The sequence below is a fragment of the Quercus suber genome, unplaced genomic scaffold (assembly GCF_002906115.3).
Source record: "Quercus suber isolate HL8 unplaced genomic scaffold, Cork oak 2.0 scaffold_707, whole genome shotgun sequence".
Lineage (NCBI taxonomy): Eukaryota > Viridiplantae > Streptophyta > Magnoliopsida > Fagales > Fagaceae > Quercus > Quercus suber.
In genome coordinates, this window is record NW_027070148.1 from 110,154 (window position 1) to 130,255 (window position 20,102).

Below are 20,102 nucleotides of genomic sequence, written 5' to 3' on the forward strand. Positions count from 1 at the left end.
CTTAATAATGAAAAAAAGGGGAGGGGGATAATGTTTACCGACGGATGGTCACTAGACTATGCCACTAACATGAATTTAATATATTTAGATTGTTATAAGGTTTCTATTATATTTTCTTTAGCTTATTTCTTGAGGCATGTGATTATATCACACAAGATTTAAAATTTTAGAACTGTTAAGAAATGACCGCAAGTGAATCAAGTGGTTTTAACTTTTAAGCCACAAATTGACAAATTAAACTCAACCCGGCCAAACCATAAGTACTGTTTTTTTCTTTTATGTTAATGGTTATCTTTGCAATAACATCTGAAACCTAAATCTATTTTAGGACGAAAATATGGTTGTTTAATTCATTCTTTGCATGAAGAGCGCTCTTCAACCATAGGTTATGGACCCATTGCGGCGTTTTGGAAGTGCCACTACAACCAATTTATAAAAAAAAATAATGTTCTATAAAGGCGTTTTAGAAATGTCGGAATAGGTCCATATCCTATAGCAGTACTTTCTGAAACACCACAATAGCCCTGTTGGTTCTATTGCGACGGTTCAACACTGACGCTAGTGCCGCTATAGCCCAGATAGACCTATATATAGTAGCACTTTTAGGAGCTATAGCAACATTTTGAAAGCACCACAATAGCCCTAGTCATTTGTGGTGAGCTTTGTACACGGAAGAAGACACAGATGTTCCATTCAAAAAACCTAAAAAAGAAAAAGGAAAATGTTAATAAATGCCTTAAGAGCATTGATTTATGAACTATTTTAACTTTTTATGAAAAAATAAAAATTAATTAATTATTTTGACAGCTTTTTTATATTTTCTATGAAAGTGATGACAGATTTTTTTTTAAATGGTTTATTAATAATTATTTTAAAGATATCTGTTAACATAACCAGGAGAAAAAACATGACATGACCCAAAGGAAAATGCATATTTGCATTAACATAGATGTCAACTGAAAAGGGTGGTGGAGTGCACGTGGGCTTCATTGGTTGGCCTTAAACATGCATGTTTCCGTTGTAGGTTCTCTATATTTTATACTGTGAATATTCAAAAATAAATAAATAAATAAAAGGAGGGCTGGCTGAATCTAATGAGAAAGAAAATAGTACAATGATGTTGAACAAGCAGTTAGCGGTTAAGAACTCAAAAGTCCAATCTTTTTTTGGTAATATCAATGGTCCAATCTTTATCGAGGAAGTGTTTTCCCATATCTTCATAATACATATACGAAATCACAAATATTCTAAAACAATCAAATGAGTATTTATCTATTATCTGTGATCTTATTTAATTGTACTACCCCAAATTAGAGTTAACCGCTTAAAGAGTTTCAAACAAAAATGTGTTTTACATTACAAACTTACAAAGCCATCCTCAGAGGGTCTTGAATGTGGAACTTGCATCCCTTCCTTGACTTTTCCAGAGACAAAGGCACTTGAAGCTTAGTTAATTTCAACCTATTATCAATAAATTATCAGACACAACAATGATAGTGGCATGACATATACTATAATTTGTATTTCAAGTTTTCATATTATTTTTTCCTGTCAAAAGATGAGACTGATCGAAAGAAAGTCTAATGGAAGATCCGCAATATGCTATATATAATCCCCAAGAATTAGATATATAATTTGATGGAGCTTATACAAAGGTATTAGAATTTGCCCTAAAACATAAAACTTATAACTCAAATCTCCTTTTCTATTCAATTATCATGACTTTGGAATGGAGTTTGTAATGTGCATTTATCTTAAAATTTCTTTCTTTTTCTTTTGTGTGTGTATTTATTTCTTAAGATAAAAAAAATAAAAAATAAAATAAAAAAAGGTGAAATAATTAATGAAATATGTTCTTATCAGTGATCTTTCACCTAATCAATGTGCCCCACATGACCTCATGGAATCCATAACACTTTGGTGGCCTGTCGTTTTCCCTGCTCGTTAAAGTTTAATTAATGTCAATACAGATGAAGTTCATTAGGTCAGTCACCTTCTCTCTCAATTATTAATTCATATTGGAAATGTGTAAGGTGGTCAACTTGAAGAAAGTTAGTGTTGTAGTTAATTATAAGATGATTATGAGAGAAAGAGGTGACTATGTTTGGCAGCATTGATAGGTCTCACGAATCTCATCTCAGCATGTTTTAGTTTTTCTATCATTTTAATTTTGAGATATCTTGGGGCGAGGCATCTTGAACAAGCTTTGCTTGTTAAACGTATCAATTGTTGTTGTTTTTTGTGTTCCTGGAACTCTAATTGTTGCCCTACAAACCGTGCGTGTCTTTGTGGTCGGCTTTTGTGTACTCTTTAATTTAATTTTATTTTTTTTTTGTTGAGAATTAAGACAGTAAAATATTATTAGCTTAGGCCACTCAAATCTTCCATGTATACAGAGTTAAGGTCTGGTGGTATTTCTTCCATCCAGATTGACAAATCAGGGGTAGAGGATGCTCGTCGAGCTAAGGCATGTGCCAAACTATTACAATGTCTCCTAACATGAGATAAACTAAGCGATGAATTTAATCAAACCCTATAAAAGTTGAATCTTTACCTAATATTACATGTAGGGTCATTTCAAGAAGGATGAAAATTCAAGGTACAAAAACGTGAGGCACGCGAGAAAAACAATCGAGCAACATTAATATTTACTAATACTAACCTTGAAATGTCGGTGTATTTATAACTGAAAAGAAGAAAACATAAAAGGCAACTCAAGATTAGCAAAATAGTTCTCATCCATTCTCCTCCATTAAAAGTTCAATGTGTGCGCCTCATATGTACTTGTTGGAGTCTCTCACAGAGGATTCGGCGTAACCGCAACATAGAAAAACCTTTTGGTGGATAAGTACATCTTCAATGTATCGAATTATTCAATTACAAGAACCAATGCGGTGATATTTATAGGACGCTAAACCATAGATTAACTATATAGTATGAAATTTCAAATAGCGTTAAAAACGCTATGAACGCTTAGACCCCCAAACAATAAATTACCAATTTAAGCTTTATATCAAACAATGTATGTACGGAAAATGATAATGAAGCTTATAACAGAATTGATAAACAATCTAAATCATAGATAATCACAATCACAGCAATAATTAGATGGTAAAGATAAAGGGAAGAGAGATACAAACACAAGGACAATACACGATGTGTTATCGAAGAGGAAACCGAAGCCCTTGGCGTAAAACCTCTCTGCCGCTCTCCAAGCGGTTAGTAATCTACTAGAAAATGTAATTGGGATACATCAACAGCAATAGACCCTCCAAACTTAATCTACCCAGATACCTAAGCCCCCCAAACTTCTTACTCCAACGAGGTTGCACTCAACCTTTTTCTTTTCTAGCTTATCGAATTCCGCTATAAACCATAGCATCAACCAATAATCATTGGTCTCTTCCAAACTGCTTCCCTTAGCACTAAAAGAACCTTCTCACAGTTGTGGATATGGTGAGAAAAGGATTTAGTCAAGAACCTTTCAAGGATGTATCAATGGAGAGGAAGAGAGTAGAGGAATTTGAAGAGTCTCTTAGGTGAAGATTGTGGATGAGGCAATCTTGTTTTCTCTAGGGTTTCTCTCTCAAAATTCTCTCTAAAAGCTCTCTACATTTCGTAGGAATGAGAGGTATTTATACTAGGGTGAGAATGAAATGTGAAATGTAAGGTTTTTCAAAATAGGGTGATCTGGTGACTTGACCTTGCGACTGGGTTGAGTCGCGAGTTCAAGCTGCGAGTTAACGACCTGGCCAGCTTGGGACTTTTGTCCTGTAGTGTAACAGCTGGCACGACTCTTCAGCTTCTGGCATGCTTGACATGTGTGCAACTTCTGGCGACTTGCAAGCCGTGAGCCACCTGTGAGATCCAGCTGCGAGTCCCTATTTCTTAGTACAATCTTGAGCATTTCTTCATACTCTCTCACTCACTACCCTTACAAGATTTTCACCTAAATACAAGGTTACTAAATGTTAAAATACAAGCAAATTTAGCACGGAATAAAGCCAACAAGATGGTTGATTAAATTCAACCTTACATAGTACTAAATTATAGTTATGAGACTTGCTGTACAAGTAGAATACTTTGTTTGCACACCAAGTATTGTTGGACTTAGGTCTTGATCTTCAATTTAGGCTTGTTATCTTTAACATTCCTCTCAAACTCAAAATGAAAGCTTCAAGACAACTTGAGTTTGGAATGTACGCTCATTAAAAGGCTTTGAAGATACCTCCAAGATGTCTTGAAGATGACCATGAATGACCAAATTGGATGGAGAATGGACCAAACACAACACACAACGTAGAATGAATATGCAATGGATGAATGCTAGAAAATAGCTATAAAGGCCTAAGAATATGATGTAGAACAGATAACACATGCCTTTCTAGACCAGCAAGGACACCGAAAGTCACAACGCAAGATCAATGGGGGTGCCAATAGAGGCCATTGGGGTGATGATGTTGGAATTGCATAAAATTTGGTAGATTGAAGGGAAATGACATTCTAATCCAGACATGAGTTCTCTTGAGTATCGCCTAAATTTAGGAAAATTTCTTCGTTAAGCCCCCGAAAACAGTATTTTTTCTATTTATAGTAATATTTGTTTTACAATTATCTAAATTTTCTGGGCATTTTCATAGCTGCTCTAGGATTTTTTTTTTTTTTACTATTTAAACATATTGTAGCATCCAGGGAAATTCAGTTTTCAGATTTATAAAAATACAGACTTTATCTATTTTTCTCTGGCGAATTCTAGAACCTTATCACCTTGTGGATTTGAGGTTTTCATTCAAGAGCTAACGTATTTAGTTTCTTTTCCATTCAAAAAGCAATATGTTAATTTTTTTGTAACTTCAGCGACATCAGAACAGCTACATCAATGACCAAGGAGGGGTTACTATAGTTGGAGAATGGCTACGTTGAGGGCCTAAGAACATCATCAATGGATGATAGTGTGATGAAGCACGTGAGTGAGTTGACGGGCTTCGCATGGGTTGAAGTAAAAAAGAATGAGAGATGTGCCATTTTGTGTGATTTCGGTGTCTTATATGTGAAAATGGACCAAAAATTGATATCTACGAAAACAAAAGAGTGGGATACACACAATTAAAACAAAGTACACTTTGATTAACGGGTTGATTTGGTCTTCTCAACAATCTGTTCAATTTGGATCAATGGTTTGATCTAGTTCGATTAACGAACCAATTTTGGTTTAGTTCAACAATTCCACTAATGACCCATTACAGGCCGACTCAAGTCGGGTCAACCCAAATAGAGATGAAAAGCCATTGATCACTAATGAGGCAAGTAGGTTAGTGTGTCACGTTGACTTGGCACAAGGGTGCTAGTGTGGCAGGGTTGACATGGTAATGATGACATGCATGTCTGGTTGATGTGTGCTATTAATATGGCATTAGTGCAAACATGGCATGGCTTAGTGTCGATGTGCCAATAGATAGATATGGCTAGTGTGTATCATGCATGGTGATAGGGCAAAAATGGATTGACCCCTTTGGTGAATTAATCAATTAATTATCCAAGTTAATTAATTAAGTCAATCTAACATGCAATAGGGTGGTAGCACAAACAAATCACCAAATAACTAAATGCAGTAGAAAATAAGTTTAACACAAGTGATTTGTTTACAAATGGGGAAAATCACTGAGGCAAAACTCCACTAGATGAATTTAAGGTCACCACTCCTGAGAATTCACTATTATCAATCACAAGTGGTTACAAGTAAAAAGAATTCCAATACCCAATACCAGCCTATAGTTGAACCCTTACCCCAATACCCAATTAAACTTGTAATGTAGTGGCAATCTCTCTGTTCAATGCATGAATCCCAATACATGACTAACCCATGATGCACGGATCCCAATATGTGACTAACACACCAAATTTAGGAAGATTGTTAGCTACAAAGTTTTTAAGTTCATCAACAGTGAAGATCAAGAAGCTCCTTGGCCACAAAACCCTTGGTGTAAAGACGCAATAGTTTCTACAGAGAATATGATGAACTAGAGCAATTTCTATCTCTGGTCACAATATGCATGGATTATTCTTTTGCAACACCTTGCATCACTTTTGACGGCTCTTAAAATAATTTTTATATATGTCTAGGGTTGTGAGAAAAGAAACCTTACACAAATACTCAAGGATATACGTGTAGTCAGATCTAGAAAACCTGATTTTGTAATTCTTGACAGATATAGCTTGTGTCAAGCTTCAGCAGTAATTCTCGATAGAAAGGATTTTGTTGAGACTTTTGTTGAGCTTTAATGAACAATATTTCCTTGACTTGTTTCTTGGTCAGATCTGCATGGCTTCAATACTAAACTTGAACATTTGTTTCTTGAAGTACTAAACACATCCTAGATCTACTTAATTACAAGTAAAATGCATTTTGTCAAAGGATTAGCCAATTACGAAAATATGTCCCTAACAATCTCCTCCTTTGGAAATCATGACAAAACCACAACAAACAAATGAATCATGAGAGGAGTCTTAAATCACTAAACTCATAATCACTTATTGAATTACAGAATAAATCTAACCCTAACATAAACTCTTGAAAAAATTTGCAAGAAGAGAGTTCATGGCATGGTAGACTTTCATAACCTGTCTTTTTTAAACACTTAAACAAAAACTCATTAAGGCATCATGTGTGAAACGAAGATAAAGATTGCATACATAAAGAAACATATGTATAAAGAAGAAAAAAAACAACACATATAGAGATAGTGAAGAAAAAAAACATACATCATCATATATATGAAAATAAAGTACAATGTATGTCAATAAATGGTCACAAGACCAATATACAAGAGGCTATTGTAAATAAAGAAAAGAAAAGTACATGTAAACCTTACTACATCCTTCAAAAAGTATAAATACTGCCCCTAACAAAAATATCCTATATTAACTCTCCCCCTAAGCACAAGACTACTTTTAAACTCAAAACTACTTCCCTTTTTTGTCACGAATGACAAAGGGTAAGTCACTGAGAGGTTGTCATCTCGTCATCACTGGAAGAGCTAGCATCGTCATCCTCATCATCACCAGCATCACCATTCTCATCTATCGAAGCCTTTGGAGAAGGAGATGGAGAAGCAACGAAACCACTAAGGTGAGCTTGTTAGCGAGCAATGCATCTGTCGCAGGTGTTCACCTGACACATCTCATCAGCGAGAGAGTCAAGGCAAGCATCCATGCATTGAAACTACAACATGATGGCCTCCAAGGTCACACCAGCTACCGAAGAAAAAAGAGCTGAGGAGAAGGGAGGAGCAAAAGAAGTAGCAGGATCATCCGTCTCCCCACATGGCCGCTTCAGTAAAAGCTAGGCCTGGCTCCGCCGAACAAAATTGGCACTGATGGCACCCATAGTGGTGAAGTGAGGAAAGCCAGGAGGAAGTGTCAGAGGATACGCGTGATAGCCGAAGGAAAGATAAGCTTATCACATGTAGCCGTATCTTGATACACATCGAGGACAGATGTGATGAAGTGAGAAGGGAAGTCAATAAAGAGGTCCTAAAGAAGAGACAAAAGAAAACAAGCACGAAACTCAGTGATAGAGTTATAGTGAGACAATGGAGAAAGAGTAAATGTCATCACCATATTAAGGAACCTCGGACTTTTTGCAAAGCCCAAGCATGGGGTGTTTTGCTTACCACCCCATATGGAATGTGTCTCACAAAAGTGAGACAAAAGCTCATCTTTGGACACAGTCCGTAGATGCTCACAATCGGGGTAGTCAGGATGCGCTACCCTCGGAACGAGTAGTACCTCGGATATAAGATCTGGGGTAACTACGATACGTGTACCTTGAAATGTAGTGGCAAACCGAGGTATAGAGGTATCAATACTGTGTATATTGGAGTAAAACTCCTGTATAAACATGATGTGACACATTAAGGGTCTTTTAAGTAGAGATTCTCAGCCCCAAGTCCGAATGACAAAGGGGAAAGGAGTGTCAGAAAAGTCTGACAGGATAACCTGGCACTCCGGATGAACGCCACGTTTCTGAAAGTTCTACAAGAAGTCCTTTTGGGCCTTCTCATCATGGAACCAAACGTGGAGAGGAGGGATAGGATCAGAAGAAGAAGACCTAGAACAAGAGGATTTTGAGCTATAGTGGATTTACATGCTTTGGGTGCCATAGCGCAGTCTATTTGAGAGAAAGAGAGAGAGAGAGAGAGAGAGAAAGAAAGAAAACAGAACACATCAAACCAGATAACAAAGAAAAGAGAAGAAAGGAAAAGACGCATGCATGAAAAATGCATGAACATGTGATGTGCAAAATTTAAAGATATCATGAGTAAAAACCCAATCCAAACCTATTAGCACACAATCAACAATAATCAATCACACATCTAAAATGAAATATTATTATAATGCAACGAGAGTACAATGCATGAGCATATACCATCAAATCAACAACACCCAACCCAAGAATTTCACAAAAATCTCAAAAACCCCAAAAATTTTTTTTTTTTCCAAAATCCCAAAACCTAGGTCTAAAATGCATGAATGCATGTAAAATAAGGGTTTAAGAACACATACTGAAGGATTAAGGCTTGATCTAGGCCGAAAATCACGTGGGTATAGAGATAGGAGTGAAAGAGAAGTGTTTGGAGTGAGAGAGAAAGAGAAAAGTGAGATCAGATTCGGGCTCAGCCTTTAAATGTAAATCGCAGTTCAATGGATCAAGGTATCTATCGAGATCTGTGGAGCATTAAATCTTGACATAAATGAATCTATCGAGGTGCTGTCAAGGATCTTTCGACGACAAAAGTACCTCGATGGATCGAGAATCAGTTGAGAATCTATTGGCCAGACAGAGAGCACAGAAATTTGGCTCGATGGATCAAAGAAGCTGTCAAGAATCTATTGAGAAGAAACCTAGAAATCTCGATGGATTGAGAATCCATCAAGATCTATCGAGAAAAGAAGAAAGAATGGCTCGATGGAAACGAATCTATCGAGGATATGTCGAGAAGCTGTCGAGCTTGAAAAAAGAAGGTTTATCAAAGAAGGGAAAAACACATAAAGATGAATGCAGCAAGCAAGCAACTTAACCAAAGATTCAATCAATATGTTAAGCTCTCAAAACATCTCTTAACAAATATGCAAAGCATTCATAGATCCAAAACACGCACACACACACACACACACACACACACACAAAACAAGTCTAACCAATCTTATATTTCAAAAACAAGTTAAGACAGTTTAGTGAGCATATATTAACATATGTATTCCTTGTGATGGCCAAATCACATTGTACCTGCACATGTATCAAAAGTAGCAAAAAGTTTGCATGTTGTGTGTGAAAACGTAGCAAGAGTGCATAAGTGTCTTATATTATGAAGATTTGAGACTAGAGAGAATCAAATACACTCACACTCAATCATAACTATTTGATGGAGATTATTACCTTTGAGGTACATCATATAACTCCCACATCTCCTAGAAACATGCTTGCAATCATATTTAAAAGCATTTTGTATCTTTTTACTTTTATTTTCTTTGCATATTTTCTTTTTTGAACATAGTATGCATGGGTATATAAGAGAGAGAAGAAGTACAAAATTATGTAAGCCAAAACATTACAATTTTGCTATGCTGAAGCACACTGATGTTATTCATGATTAACGGGCTTTAGTGGTGAGATGGTTATTTATGCATTTCTCTTAGAATTTTCTAGTCCTTCTCGATAAAAAGAGTGATATGAGTGTTATGTATAAGAAATTACTTAATCATACTCATTACAAACACGAACCACAAAGCTCACTTGCTTAGTTGTACATTGAATGCTCATCTAAGATACAAGAGATACAAAGTTTAGAAAATCTTGTTTCAATGGCCATCCAAGGTACACAAGTACCAATGTACACAAACACACACTGTTTTTGTATATATTTTTTTCTTCTGATTTTTCAAAAAAAAATTATTTTATTTTCATGAAAAGCAAAATAAACAAAAACTGAAAAACAACCAAACAAAAACATAAAGAAACACACAAAGTATGAAACTAGATTGACTCAAAACAGGAAAAAACAAAACAAACAAGTAATGCATAACCATAAGGGGGAGAGAGAAATAAATGATTGATTCACTTTGAACCTTTTTCCTTCTACACCTTGGAAGAACCTTTCCCTTATGCGAACCTTTGATCCAGAGGTGAGGGAGAAGAATTGAAATCGTTTAAGTTCGAAAGGAACATGAGAGCCTTGAGAAGATCTCCAAGAGGAGCAAAAAATGATGGAAACTAATTCTGGTTTCTAGACGAGAGCATACTATTACTATGTTGAGTGGCTAACCACTTGTAACAATTTGGACGAGTATGCCTTGAAACTCCACAGTGATGACAGAAATGCGGCTTTTTTTGTTGAGACTTTTTGTTGTTTTCCCTTTTAGTCCTAGAGTTTCTAGCCTCTTTCTTTTCAACCTTAAGGGGTGCTCCTAAAATAGATTTTTCTTTATCTAAGTTCTCACTAACTATTTCAATTTTAGCTTCATCATTCTTAGAATTAACATTATCAACAGGTGAGACAAACACAGTTGTACTAGATAAGGCAATATTAGAAGAAAATAAATCATACCCCATACCGGTTTTATCAAAAGCAGCTTTCTAAAAACTTAGCATCTCATTGAGCTTTGCACTGGAAGTCTTCTCCAATTGAGCTCTAACCTGGAACAATTCTGCTTTAAGCTTCTTTGTCCTTTCGGCAAGGAAGTTGTTCTCGAACTGCAAAGCTCCAATGGTTTGATTTGCTTCATCAACCTTTGTAGAGAGCTCCTCTCGATCTACCTCCACATCACTCAGCTTCTTGATGGCCAGCCTATACAGTTTCTCATGCTTCTTAGAAACTTTGTACAACTTAGCATAGATTGTATAGATGTCATCTTGATTGTCCATTTTCTCAAATTTTGATTTCACCAAGTCCTCTTCATCATCTACTGTTTCTGTAACCCCTTCAATAGGATCAATTGTGGCAGTGAAGGCATTCAAGATTCCCTCATCATCACTGTCATTTGACTCAATCTCAAGCTCGGTGTCACTCAAGGTAGCAGCAAGAGCCTTACTTTTCCCAATTGTCTTGAGATATGTTGGACATTCTTGTTTCATGTGTCTAAAACCTTGACATCTGAAGCACTTTGGTCCGGAGGAAATAGTATAATGACCATCATCTTTAGCATCCTTCTTTCCTCTATCTTGACTTTTGAATTGAGAAGAACTAGATTGCTTACGGTCCTTATCAAATCCATTCGCATTGACATTCTTTATGAACTTCTTGAACTATCTAGTGATGTAGGACTTCATATTGGAATTTTCATCATCTGAAGACTCATCAGTTTCATTACTTTTGGCCTTTATTGCCATGCTCTTACTTTTACTTCCTTTCCCAATTCTAGTCAAACCTAATTCATAGGTTCGCAAGTTGTCAACCAGCTCCATCAAAGGAATTTTGTCAATGTCCTTTGATTCTTCAATGACAGTGATCTTGGCATGAAATTTCTCAAGTAGGGATTTGAGCACCTTTCTCACAATCTTGGGTTCGGGAATAGTTTCTCTAAGATTAAAGATTGAGTTAACTATGTCTTTGAGTTTGGCATAGAACTAATCAAATGACTCATCCTCCTCTATCTTTATCTTCTCAAAGCTTGTAGTAAGCCTTTAGAGCATAGAATCCTTGACGGCTTTGGTTCCTTCATAGGTAGTCTAAAGAATGGTCCACGCTTTCTTAGCAGTTTCAGTTGAGGATATCTTCTTGAACTCTTCATTGGTCACCACACTGAATAGGGCATTCAATGCTTTGCTGTTGAAGTTTGTCGCTTTGATCTTGGCCTTATCCCAATCAGTCGGCACTTCCTTTGGCTTAGTCCAGCCAATCTCCACAACTTACCACACCTTCTTATCTAAAGACTGCAAGAAAACTCTCGTACATACTTTCCAGTATGCATAGTTAATGCCATCAAATAAAGGAGGTATAATAAGAGATTGTTCTCTGTCTATGACAAATAAGGGTCATGGATTACATAACAAAGATTAAATCTAATCAGAGTGTGTTTGCTCTAATACCACTTGATAGAGCAAAAATGGATTGACCCATTTCGTAAATTAATCAATTAATTATCCAAGTTAATTAATTAAGTTAATTTAACATGTAATAGCGTGGTAGCACAAACAAATCACCAAATAACTAAATGCAGTGGAAAATAAGTTTGACACAGGTGATTTGTTTACAAATGGAAAAAATCACCGTGACAAAACCTCACTCAGTGAATTTAAAGTCGCTACTCCCGAGAATCTACTATTATCAATCACAAGCGGTTACAAGTAAAAGGAATCTCAGTACCCAATACCGACTTACAATTGAACCCTTACCCCAATACCCAATTAGACTTGTATTGTAGCGACAATCTCTCTATTCAATGCACGAATCCCAGTACGTGACTAACCACTAATGCACGGATCCCAATATGTGACTAACACACCAACATTAGGAAGATTATTGGTTGCAAAGTTCTTCAGTTCATCAACAGTGAAGATCAAGAAGCTCTTTGATCACAAAACCCTTGGCGTAAAGACGGAGTAGTTTCTACAGAGAATATGATGAACTAGAGTAATTTTTGTCTCTAGTCACAATATGCATGAATTATTCTTTTGCAACACCTTGCATCACTTTTGACAGCTTTTAAAATAATCCTTATATATGTCTAGGGTTGTAAAAAAAGAAACCCTACACAAATACTCAAGGATATGCATGTAATCAGATCTAGAAAACCTGATTTCATAATTCTCAACAGATACAGCTTGCGTCAAGCTTTCCTCGAGCTTCAGTAGTAGTTCTTGATAAAAAGGATTCTGTCGAGACTTTTGTTATGCTTTAATGAACAACACTTTTTTCACTTGTTTCTTAGTCAAATTTGTATGACTTCAATTCTAAACTTGAACACTTATTTCTTGAAGGACTAAACTCATTATAAATCTACTAAATTATAAATAAAGTGCATTTTGTCAAAGGATTAACTAATTACATAAATATGTCCCTAATACATGGGGACATGTGAAGGAAGTTGTTGGCTGGTATCGATGCCAGAAGTGGAAGCTCTAATTGACACATTTAAATGAGTGGAAGCTCTAATTGACACAATTCGTCCAGTGTCAAGTAGATCAGAGGAAGATTTTTCTAATGATGGCAATGGTGAGTTGAACAAGGGCTGCAATATGTAATTCTTTCCTGCAAAGTTTAATGGCACCATGTTAGTAGCAATAGGCTAATGAAGAAGAAAGTAAGAATTACATGGTTTGACCTAATGACTTATGTCCATATATAGAGGGAAGTACTTGATGGATACATCTTCACATCATTAAATTACTCAATTACAATGAACCCAATGGGGGTATTTATAGGAGGCTAAACTCTAAACTAACCAGTAGTCTACTATGGTTACTAGACTCATTGTATGAGTAGAATATTTTGCATGCACGTTAAAAAGGATAGAGCTTGGGCCTTAACTTGAATTTGGACATATTATCCTTCTACAGCACAAAACCACTTGAAATGTTACATCATATAATGAAAAGTGAATGGTTTGCAAAGTACTTACGATTTTTTTTTTCTTCTTGTTTTCTTTTCTAAGTGATTAACAAGAGAAATGAGACAAGCGATTTTTTTTTTTCATAAAAAATATGTAAGTTGTAAACTCCTCCAAAAGAGAATACTCAAAAGGGAATGGGTCTATCATGAGAGGATATCTCATGCAGGTGCAATGTATTGTGGATGCACGAGAGTCTTAGCCTACCTCCTAATAGTATTAGTAGCTATATAATTGTATTCAATACATATTGTTTTTAATTCAAACATGAAAGTATCAATTTCATAGTTAAGATTTATTTATTTATTATTATTATTATTATTATTTTAAGATTTGACAGCGTATAAAGTACCACATTATTTACAATTATAAATCACGCAACATTTGAACTATTTAATATGAATCATGAAATAAATTTATTTCAATTAAAGAGTATCCTGATATATCTCAAGCATACACTCATGATTATGTTCACATGTGAGACCTTGAAAGAACTAAAAAATTCATGTAATCTTTAACAATTCCTCTCATTCTTTTTTGATTTATTAGTATTTGTACAACCATCTCATTTATTATTGAGGACAATCAATCCCAATTAAGATGTAGAAAAATGAGAAGTACAATCTTTTTTCTTTTTTTTTCTTTTCCTTTCTTGTGTGTATATGACTTCGAGTAGATAGAAACCCCATTGTATTTAAATCGCAACATGGTGGCAAAAAAAGATGCTTAGCCATAAAAGTCCTTCCATATGGGGTAAATCAATTTTGTGTTGTCCTATTTGCATTTTGGAGGGCAATGGGACTGTGCTCTTAGCTTTAGCTTATTACGTATAGGAGTTGGAACTTGGAAGAGAGGGGTTACAATTACATATACATAAGAGTAAGACATAGTATCAAAGAGATGGGGGGGCGTGAGGGCCCACCACGAGAAAGCCCGACAAAGAGCATCTTTTAATGCATGGGTTTGCGCTCTCACGAGTCATGCGAGCTTCTTTCAGTTTCAGTTTCAGTATCTATCAGCAAACTCTCCGGCGCTCGTGCAGTGGCGCTTTGTGTGTATGTGTGTGTGTGTGTTTGTGTGTTTGTGTGTCTGTCAGCGCTTCCCACGCGTCTTTTACTCACTCCCACACCCCCAACACTCTGGATTATGCGGTCAAACCATGCCCACTACCAACCTTACACCCTGTTTGTTCCATCATCATTCATTCATTCATTTTTGTATTCTCTCTCTCTCTCCTACTCTATCTTTATAGGTTGTTTGGCTGGTCAAATGTGCAAGTTACATTTGATAATTATTATTGAAACATGTTTTGCATCAATATAATTATAATGTTGATGTGGGGTTTGAATTTGGTCTTATCAAATGGATGATTGTTAGTAGGCTTCACCTTCTAAGTTTGAGTATGAATCACTCATTTGACTGATCAGTTTCAAGGCATAATGCTAAAATAAAAATAAAAAAAGATTACAAGAACTCATCATAGAACGTTTGCACGTTTGGTTCATTACTCATTAGGGAACGAATTTGCTCGTGAAAAATATTTACCAAGTATAAAACCACAATCCAAATCAAAGTTATGTCAGATCCGCTCCTATCTTGAACTTTGAGTAATTCCAAGGACATTTTTGTTTAGTCCTTAGGTTTTGACGAAGACCTAATCCTAATTGAGCCAGATTTAGCTCAAATTCAAACTACGTCACGACGGAAAGCACCTTGTAGTTGCACTTGCCCTTCCCCATATGTATGATGTTGGAGTGTTGCTTAATAAGATTTTGGAACAAATAGGCCTTCACATAATGCCTTGTGTGCGCTTCAAAATCAAATTTTCTTATGAAAAAAATCAACATCTTTGTAATAATGTGTATTTATAAGGCTCTTATTTTATTACTTGACAACGAAAATAGATAATCACTTTTTCAATAAAGAATTTTCTTCCATGCCAAAGAAAGACATGTCCTTCCATACTAAGAAAACCCAATAATAAAAATAAATCCAAATAATAATTTGAGACAATTTCTAACATTTAATAAGGATTATCCATACAATTGAATAATTCAAATGAAACTAAGAATGTGTAACATCAAACTTACTAATCCCATTCAATTTGGTCAAGGATGCTTTTCTAAATCACTCCCCTACAACACAATTGAAGTAGATATCAAGTGTGCGTATAATTCAAATAGGAAAATTATTATAATGATACACTAACATTGTACGCATTTCACACATATTATGTTGAAAATATGAACACTAAATATTTATATATTTCAAATTTTAGATAGTATAAAACTTTCTAATGTGAAACAAGAATATCTCATTCTTCTCAAATGTTTTTGCCTTATTCTTTTGAAGGGGTCGTTTTCAGTAAACTGATTTAGACCAATTCAAAGAATTGTAACTTTCGGCATCGCTATGACCTAGAATGACCCCTTGTGACCCATATGTTCCAAAATTAATAATCGGTGGCCAAGTCACTGGTCTAGAATTAATACCTCTTCATGGGTGTGTGCCGATACAACCATTGCCGAATAGACCAGTGGCAAGTGAGAAATTGCTCGGTCATGACCAAACACTAACCAAGCAAGCAGAGAATAGGAGGAAAGTAAAGATGAACTTGAGTTGAATGGGACCCGAAAAGAGTGGGGGAAGTGACACGTGTCGTGCTTACGGGGGCATGTGGACCTTAACGTTAAGGTTTTAGACTTTTAGAGATAAAGATGGAATTTGCAGCCCCTAGAGTTTCATGTGGGTCATAGAAAATTGAATCACAAACCCCACTCTCTCTCTCTCTCCTGTAAATACATATGACAATCCAATTTTAATGTGCCAGCTATTGTTTCGTTTAAACCATATTTCAACTTTGGCTTCAGTAATATTTTTTGGTAAACTAGGATATATCCAAGAATAATAGAAAGAGTGGTCCCATAATAAGGGTTTCAGCTATAGGTCACAGTTTGAAAATAGTAAATAGTTCACAGTCACAGCTAGAAAATTCCAACAATTGATGTTAAACATTTGGCTCTACCTTATTTTTGCTAGGTATAAGGATCATTTTCAAGGGAAATGAATCATTTTATTATCCAAATTAAATATTATAAATCTAAAAATGTATTTAATATCATCTCAGTTTAAATTTTAAATTTTAAATTATATGAGACAAACTTTTAGGTTTCAAAAATAAAAATCATAAATAAATAGCATATCCTCTTTCATGTTTTTCTAGCTTATTTGTTTATAGGTGAAATAAAAGTGATTTTAAACAAATTAATTAGTTGATTTATTAGAGAAAAAAAAAAGCTAATTATCTTAAGCCACTATTTACCTCGGTTTGAGTAAATAAACTAATTACAAATAAACTTGTCAATATGTATCTTAGATCTTACAATAACAAAAATTAATGGATCACAGACGTGAATAACAAAAGAAAAACCACACATGGATGAGGTGCTAAAAATGGGAAAATTAAGAACAAGATTAAGATTAAGATCAAGTGTAGAAAACTTTATGACCAATAACATAGTATTTGTAAGAAGTAGAAGAAGCAAGGTTTATGAGCTCAAAGATTGAGTTTGGAGTTTGCAAGGACTTAAGGACCATGAGAAGTTGAGGAAGCTTAAAATAGTAATTTCCTTGCTGATAATATACAATAAGAGAGAGAAAAATGTGGAGTGCTGGAAGAAACAAAGGGAGAGAGAGAGAGAGAGAGAGAGTGAGAGGTGGGGACCCATCCACCGCCCACAAGCACGCCGTCAGTCTTACCAAAACCAAACCCATCTATGATCTATTTGTGTCAATCTAACCCTAACCCAATTACACTACTATCCCCTAAAAGAAGAGAAACCCAAACCTATCCTATATGCTTCCCTCTTCATTTCTATTTTTTGGTCAACATTCCCTCTTCATTTCATCATCTCTCTCTCTCTCCCAAACTCTCAACAACACCACCACCAAGAAAGAAGAGAAACTAAATCCACTACAAAAGCTTCCCTAAAAGATGGTTTATTAGTTCAGCTCAGAATTTGGTGGATGACACCAAAAATCCACTCATTCTCTCCTTTCTGTTGAAGGCCTAGCACTAATTAGTTCATTAAACTAGATAAAGAAACCAGAAAGCAAGCCACAAAGCTTATTTATTCCCTTGTGCTCCCACTTCCTTTCTTTTCTTTTTCATATAGATTACTTGTACAACCTTTAATTTACTCCTTTGTCTTTCTGTTTCTTGCTCTCTGGTTGTACTACTTAATTAGTTTCTGTCTATGTGAGGAAGTTCTAGTCAAGGGTTTTGAGAGATAGAAAGAATACCAATTAAGTTATAAAGTAAAAGAAACTAATGGATCCAGTTACAGCGCATGGCCATTCTCTTCCACCTCCTTTCCACACAAGAGATCTCCATCACCACCACCAACAGCAACAACAACAACAATTTCACCACCACCAACAGAATTCAGAAGATGAACAAAGCGGTAGCAGTGGCCTAAACCGACCCCAGAAACGAGATCGCGATGAAAACAACAACAGCAACAGCAGTGAAGGCAAGGAACTCATCATGGGTCCTGGAGATGGAGAAATGTCAAGAAGACCTCGAGGAAGGCCAGCCGGATCCAAGAACAAGCCCAAGCCGCCGATCATCATCACAAGAGACAGTGCTAATGCTCTACGCACCCATGTAATGGAAATTGGTGATAGTTGTGATATTGTTGAGAGTGTTGCTAACTTTGCAAGAAGACGCCAGAGAGGTGTGTGCATTATGAGTGGGACTGGAACTGTGACTAATGTGACTTTAAGGCAACCAGCCTCACCAGGTGCAATTGTGACTTTACATGGTCGGTTTGAGATTTTATCTCTAGCTGGGTCATTTTTACCACCACCAGCACCACCTGCTGCAACAGGTTTGACTATATATTTAGCTGGGGGACAAGGCCAAGTTGTGGGGGGTAGTGTTGTTGGGACACTAATTGCATCTGGGCCAGTTGTGATTATGGCTGCCTCTTTTAGTAACGCTGCATATGAAAGGCTTCCTTTGGAAGAAGAGGAGCCCCAGTTGCCAATGCAAGGGGGTTCAATTGGGTCCCCAGGTGGGGTTGGTCAACAGCAGCAACAGCAGCAGCAACAACAACAGCAGCAACAGCTTCTAGGTGGAGACGCAAATGCGCCTCTTTTTCATGGCTTACCGCCTAATCTTCTCAACTCAATTCAATTGCCAGCTGAGGCATATTGGGCTACTGGTCGCCCTCCATATTGACAACAACATTAAAGGTCATGCCAGGTTTTTCATTTCCATATTGATCAGCTTCGGCTTACCGAGATATCAAGAACGTTGTAGCTAGGAAAGTTTGGTTATTGTTGAGCATCGCACTTTTTTTTTTTGGGTTAATCCTTATGCTTAGCCTTTTGTTTTTTTGTTTTTTTGTTTTTTTTTTTTGTTTTGCATTTGATGATTAGATAATGTGTTCACTTGTTGATTGAAGGACTGTGTAAATTTATGGATTCTTGGAGTGAGTTTGATGCTATTGAAATAACAGCTGGAGTTTCTTCCTTTTAGTAGGAGTGTAGGACTGTAGAAGAAGATGAAGCACGAGAAAGAACAAATGCAGCTAATAAGAATCACTCTTTCTCACCCAAGTTGTCTCGTGCAGATAGCTTCAATAACTCCTATCTCTTCACACATTGACTATCCATTGATCAATTGCAAAATCTCCTTCACCTTGTGAAGAAGTTCTTAATTTATTCACTTATCGGCCCCATATATAAAGCAGTTCTCTATTATTTTATGCAGCATTTAGCGAGGAGGAGGAACATATTAATATCACTATTATGTGTGCTGGTAGCATCATTATTATTATTGTTATTTATGCTAATATTCTGAAAGGAACAAGCATGTCATACTAATTTGTAAGCATTTTGTAATAAAATTAGTAGTAGTTTTAGTATTTTTCAGAGAACAAAGGAGGGTTCATTAAAGCGACAGTTTTCAATGGGGTTGGCATTGGCAAACTGTTTTACTAGAAGGAAACAGGTATGGGCTTAGTCTCTTAGAGTTTCCACATCTAAATTTCCTTCTTTCTAGAGAGTTTGTGATGAAGGGTTTCTAATATACGAGGCCACGTTAAAATTTGGGGTGCTGGTTTACACGTGCACTGTTCAGATGAAGCTCCTTTTCGAGGCAAATAACACCACCACCACCACCACCAACACTTCATTAAAAGGCAACAACAACCAGGACAACAAAGTGCCCTTGGGCGTTATAGCTCCCTCTCTCTCGGTTTCAGGGATAGGGGATTAGGTAACTCTTCAAAGTTTAGACACAAGACTTCTCGGGAAAAGAGTTTCTATAAAAAATTGAGGTTCAAGCAGAACCCAGTTCAGATTCTTTGTATAGATACTCCCCCTTAAAACACATTGCTTTGGTTTTCTCATAAAGCTAGCTAGCTCTCAATGGCCTTTGGGGAGACCTCTACGTTCAACTTTTGCTTCTTCTGTGGCCCCATCAAGTC

The 20,102-nt window shown here is 36.1% G+C and overlaps 1 protein-coding gene across 1 annotated transcript; it reads left to right on the forward strand.

Annotated features, from left to right (window-relative positions):
- The first annotated feature begins 17,341 nt into the window (after positions 1 to 17,341).
- Positions 17,342 to 19,127, forward strand: LOC112016192 (AT-hook motif nuclear-localized protein 24). Its single transcript, XM_024048712.2, has one exon. It carries the CDS (start codon positions 17,939 to 17,941, stop codon positions 18,848 to 18,850), a length of 912 nt encoding a protein of 303 aa, XP_023904480.1. The 5' UTR covers positions 17,342 to 17,938; the 3' UTR covers positions 18,851 to 19,127.
- Positions 19,128 to 20,102: the final 975 nt, after the last annotated feature.

What these genes read in the sequence shown, in the direction of transcription:
- LOC112016192 (XM_024048712.2), top strand. Translation starts at nt 17,939, where the DNA reads ATGGATCCAGTTACAGCGCATGGCCATTCTCTTCCACCTCCTTTCCAC.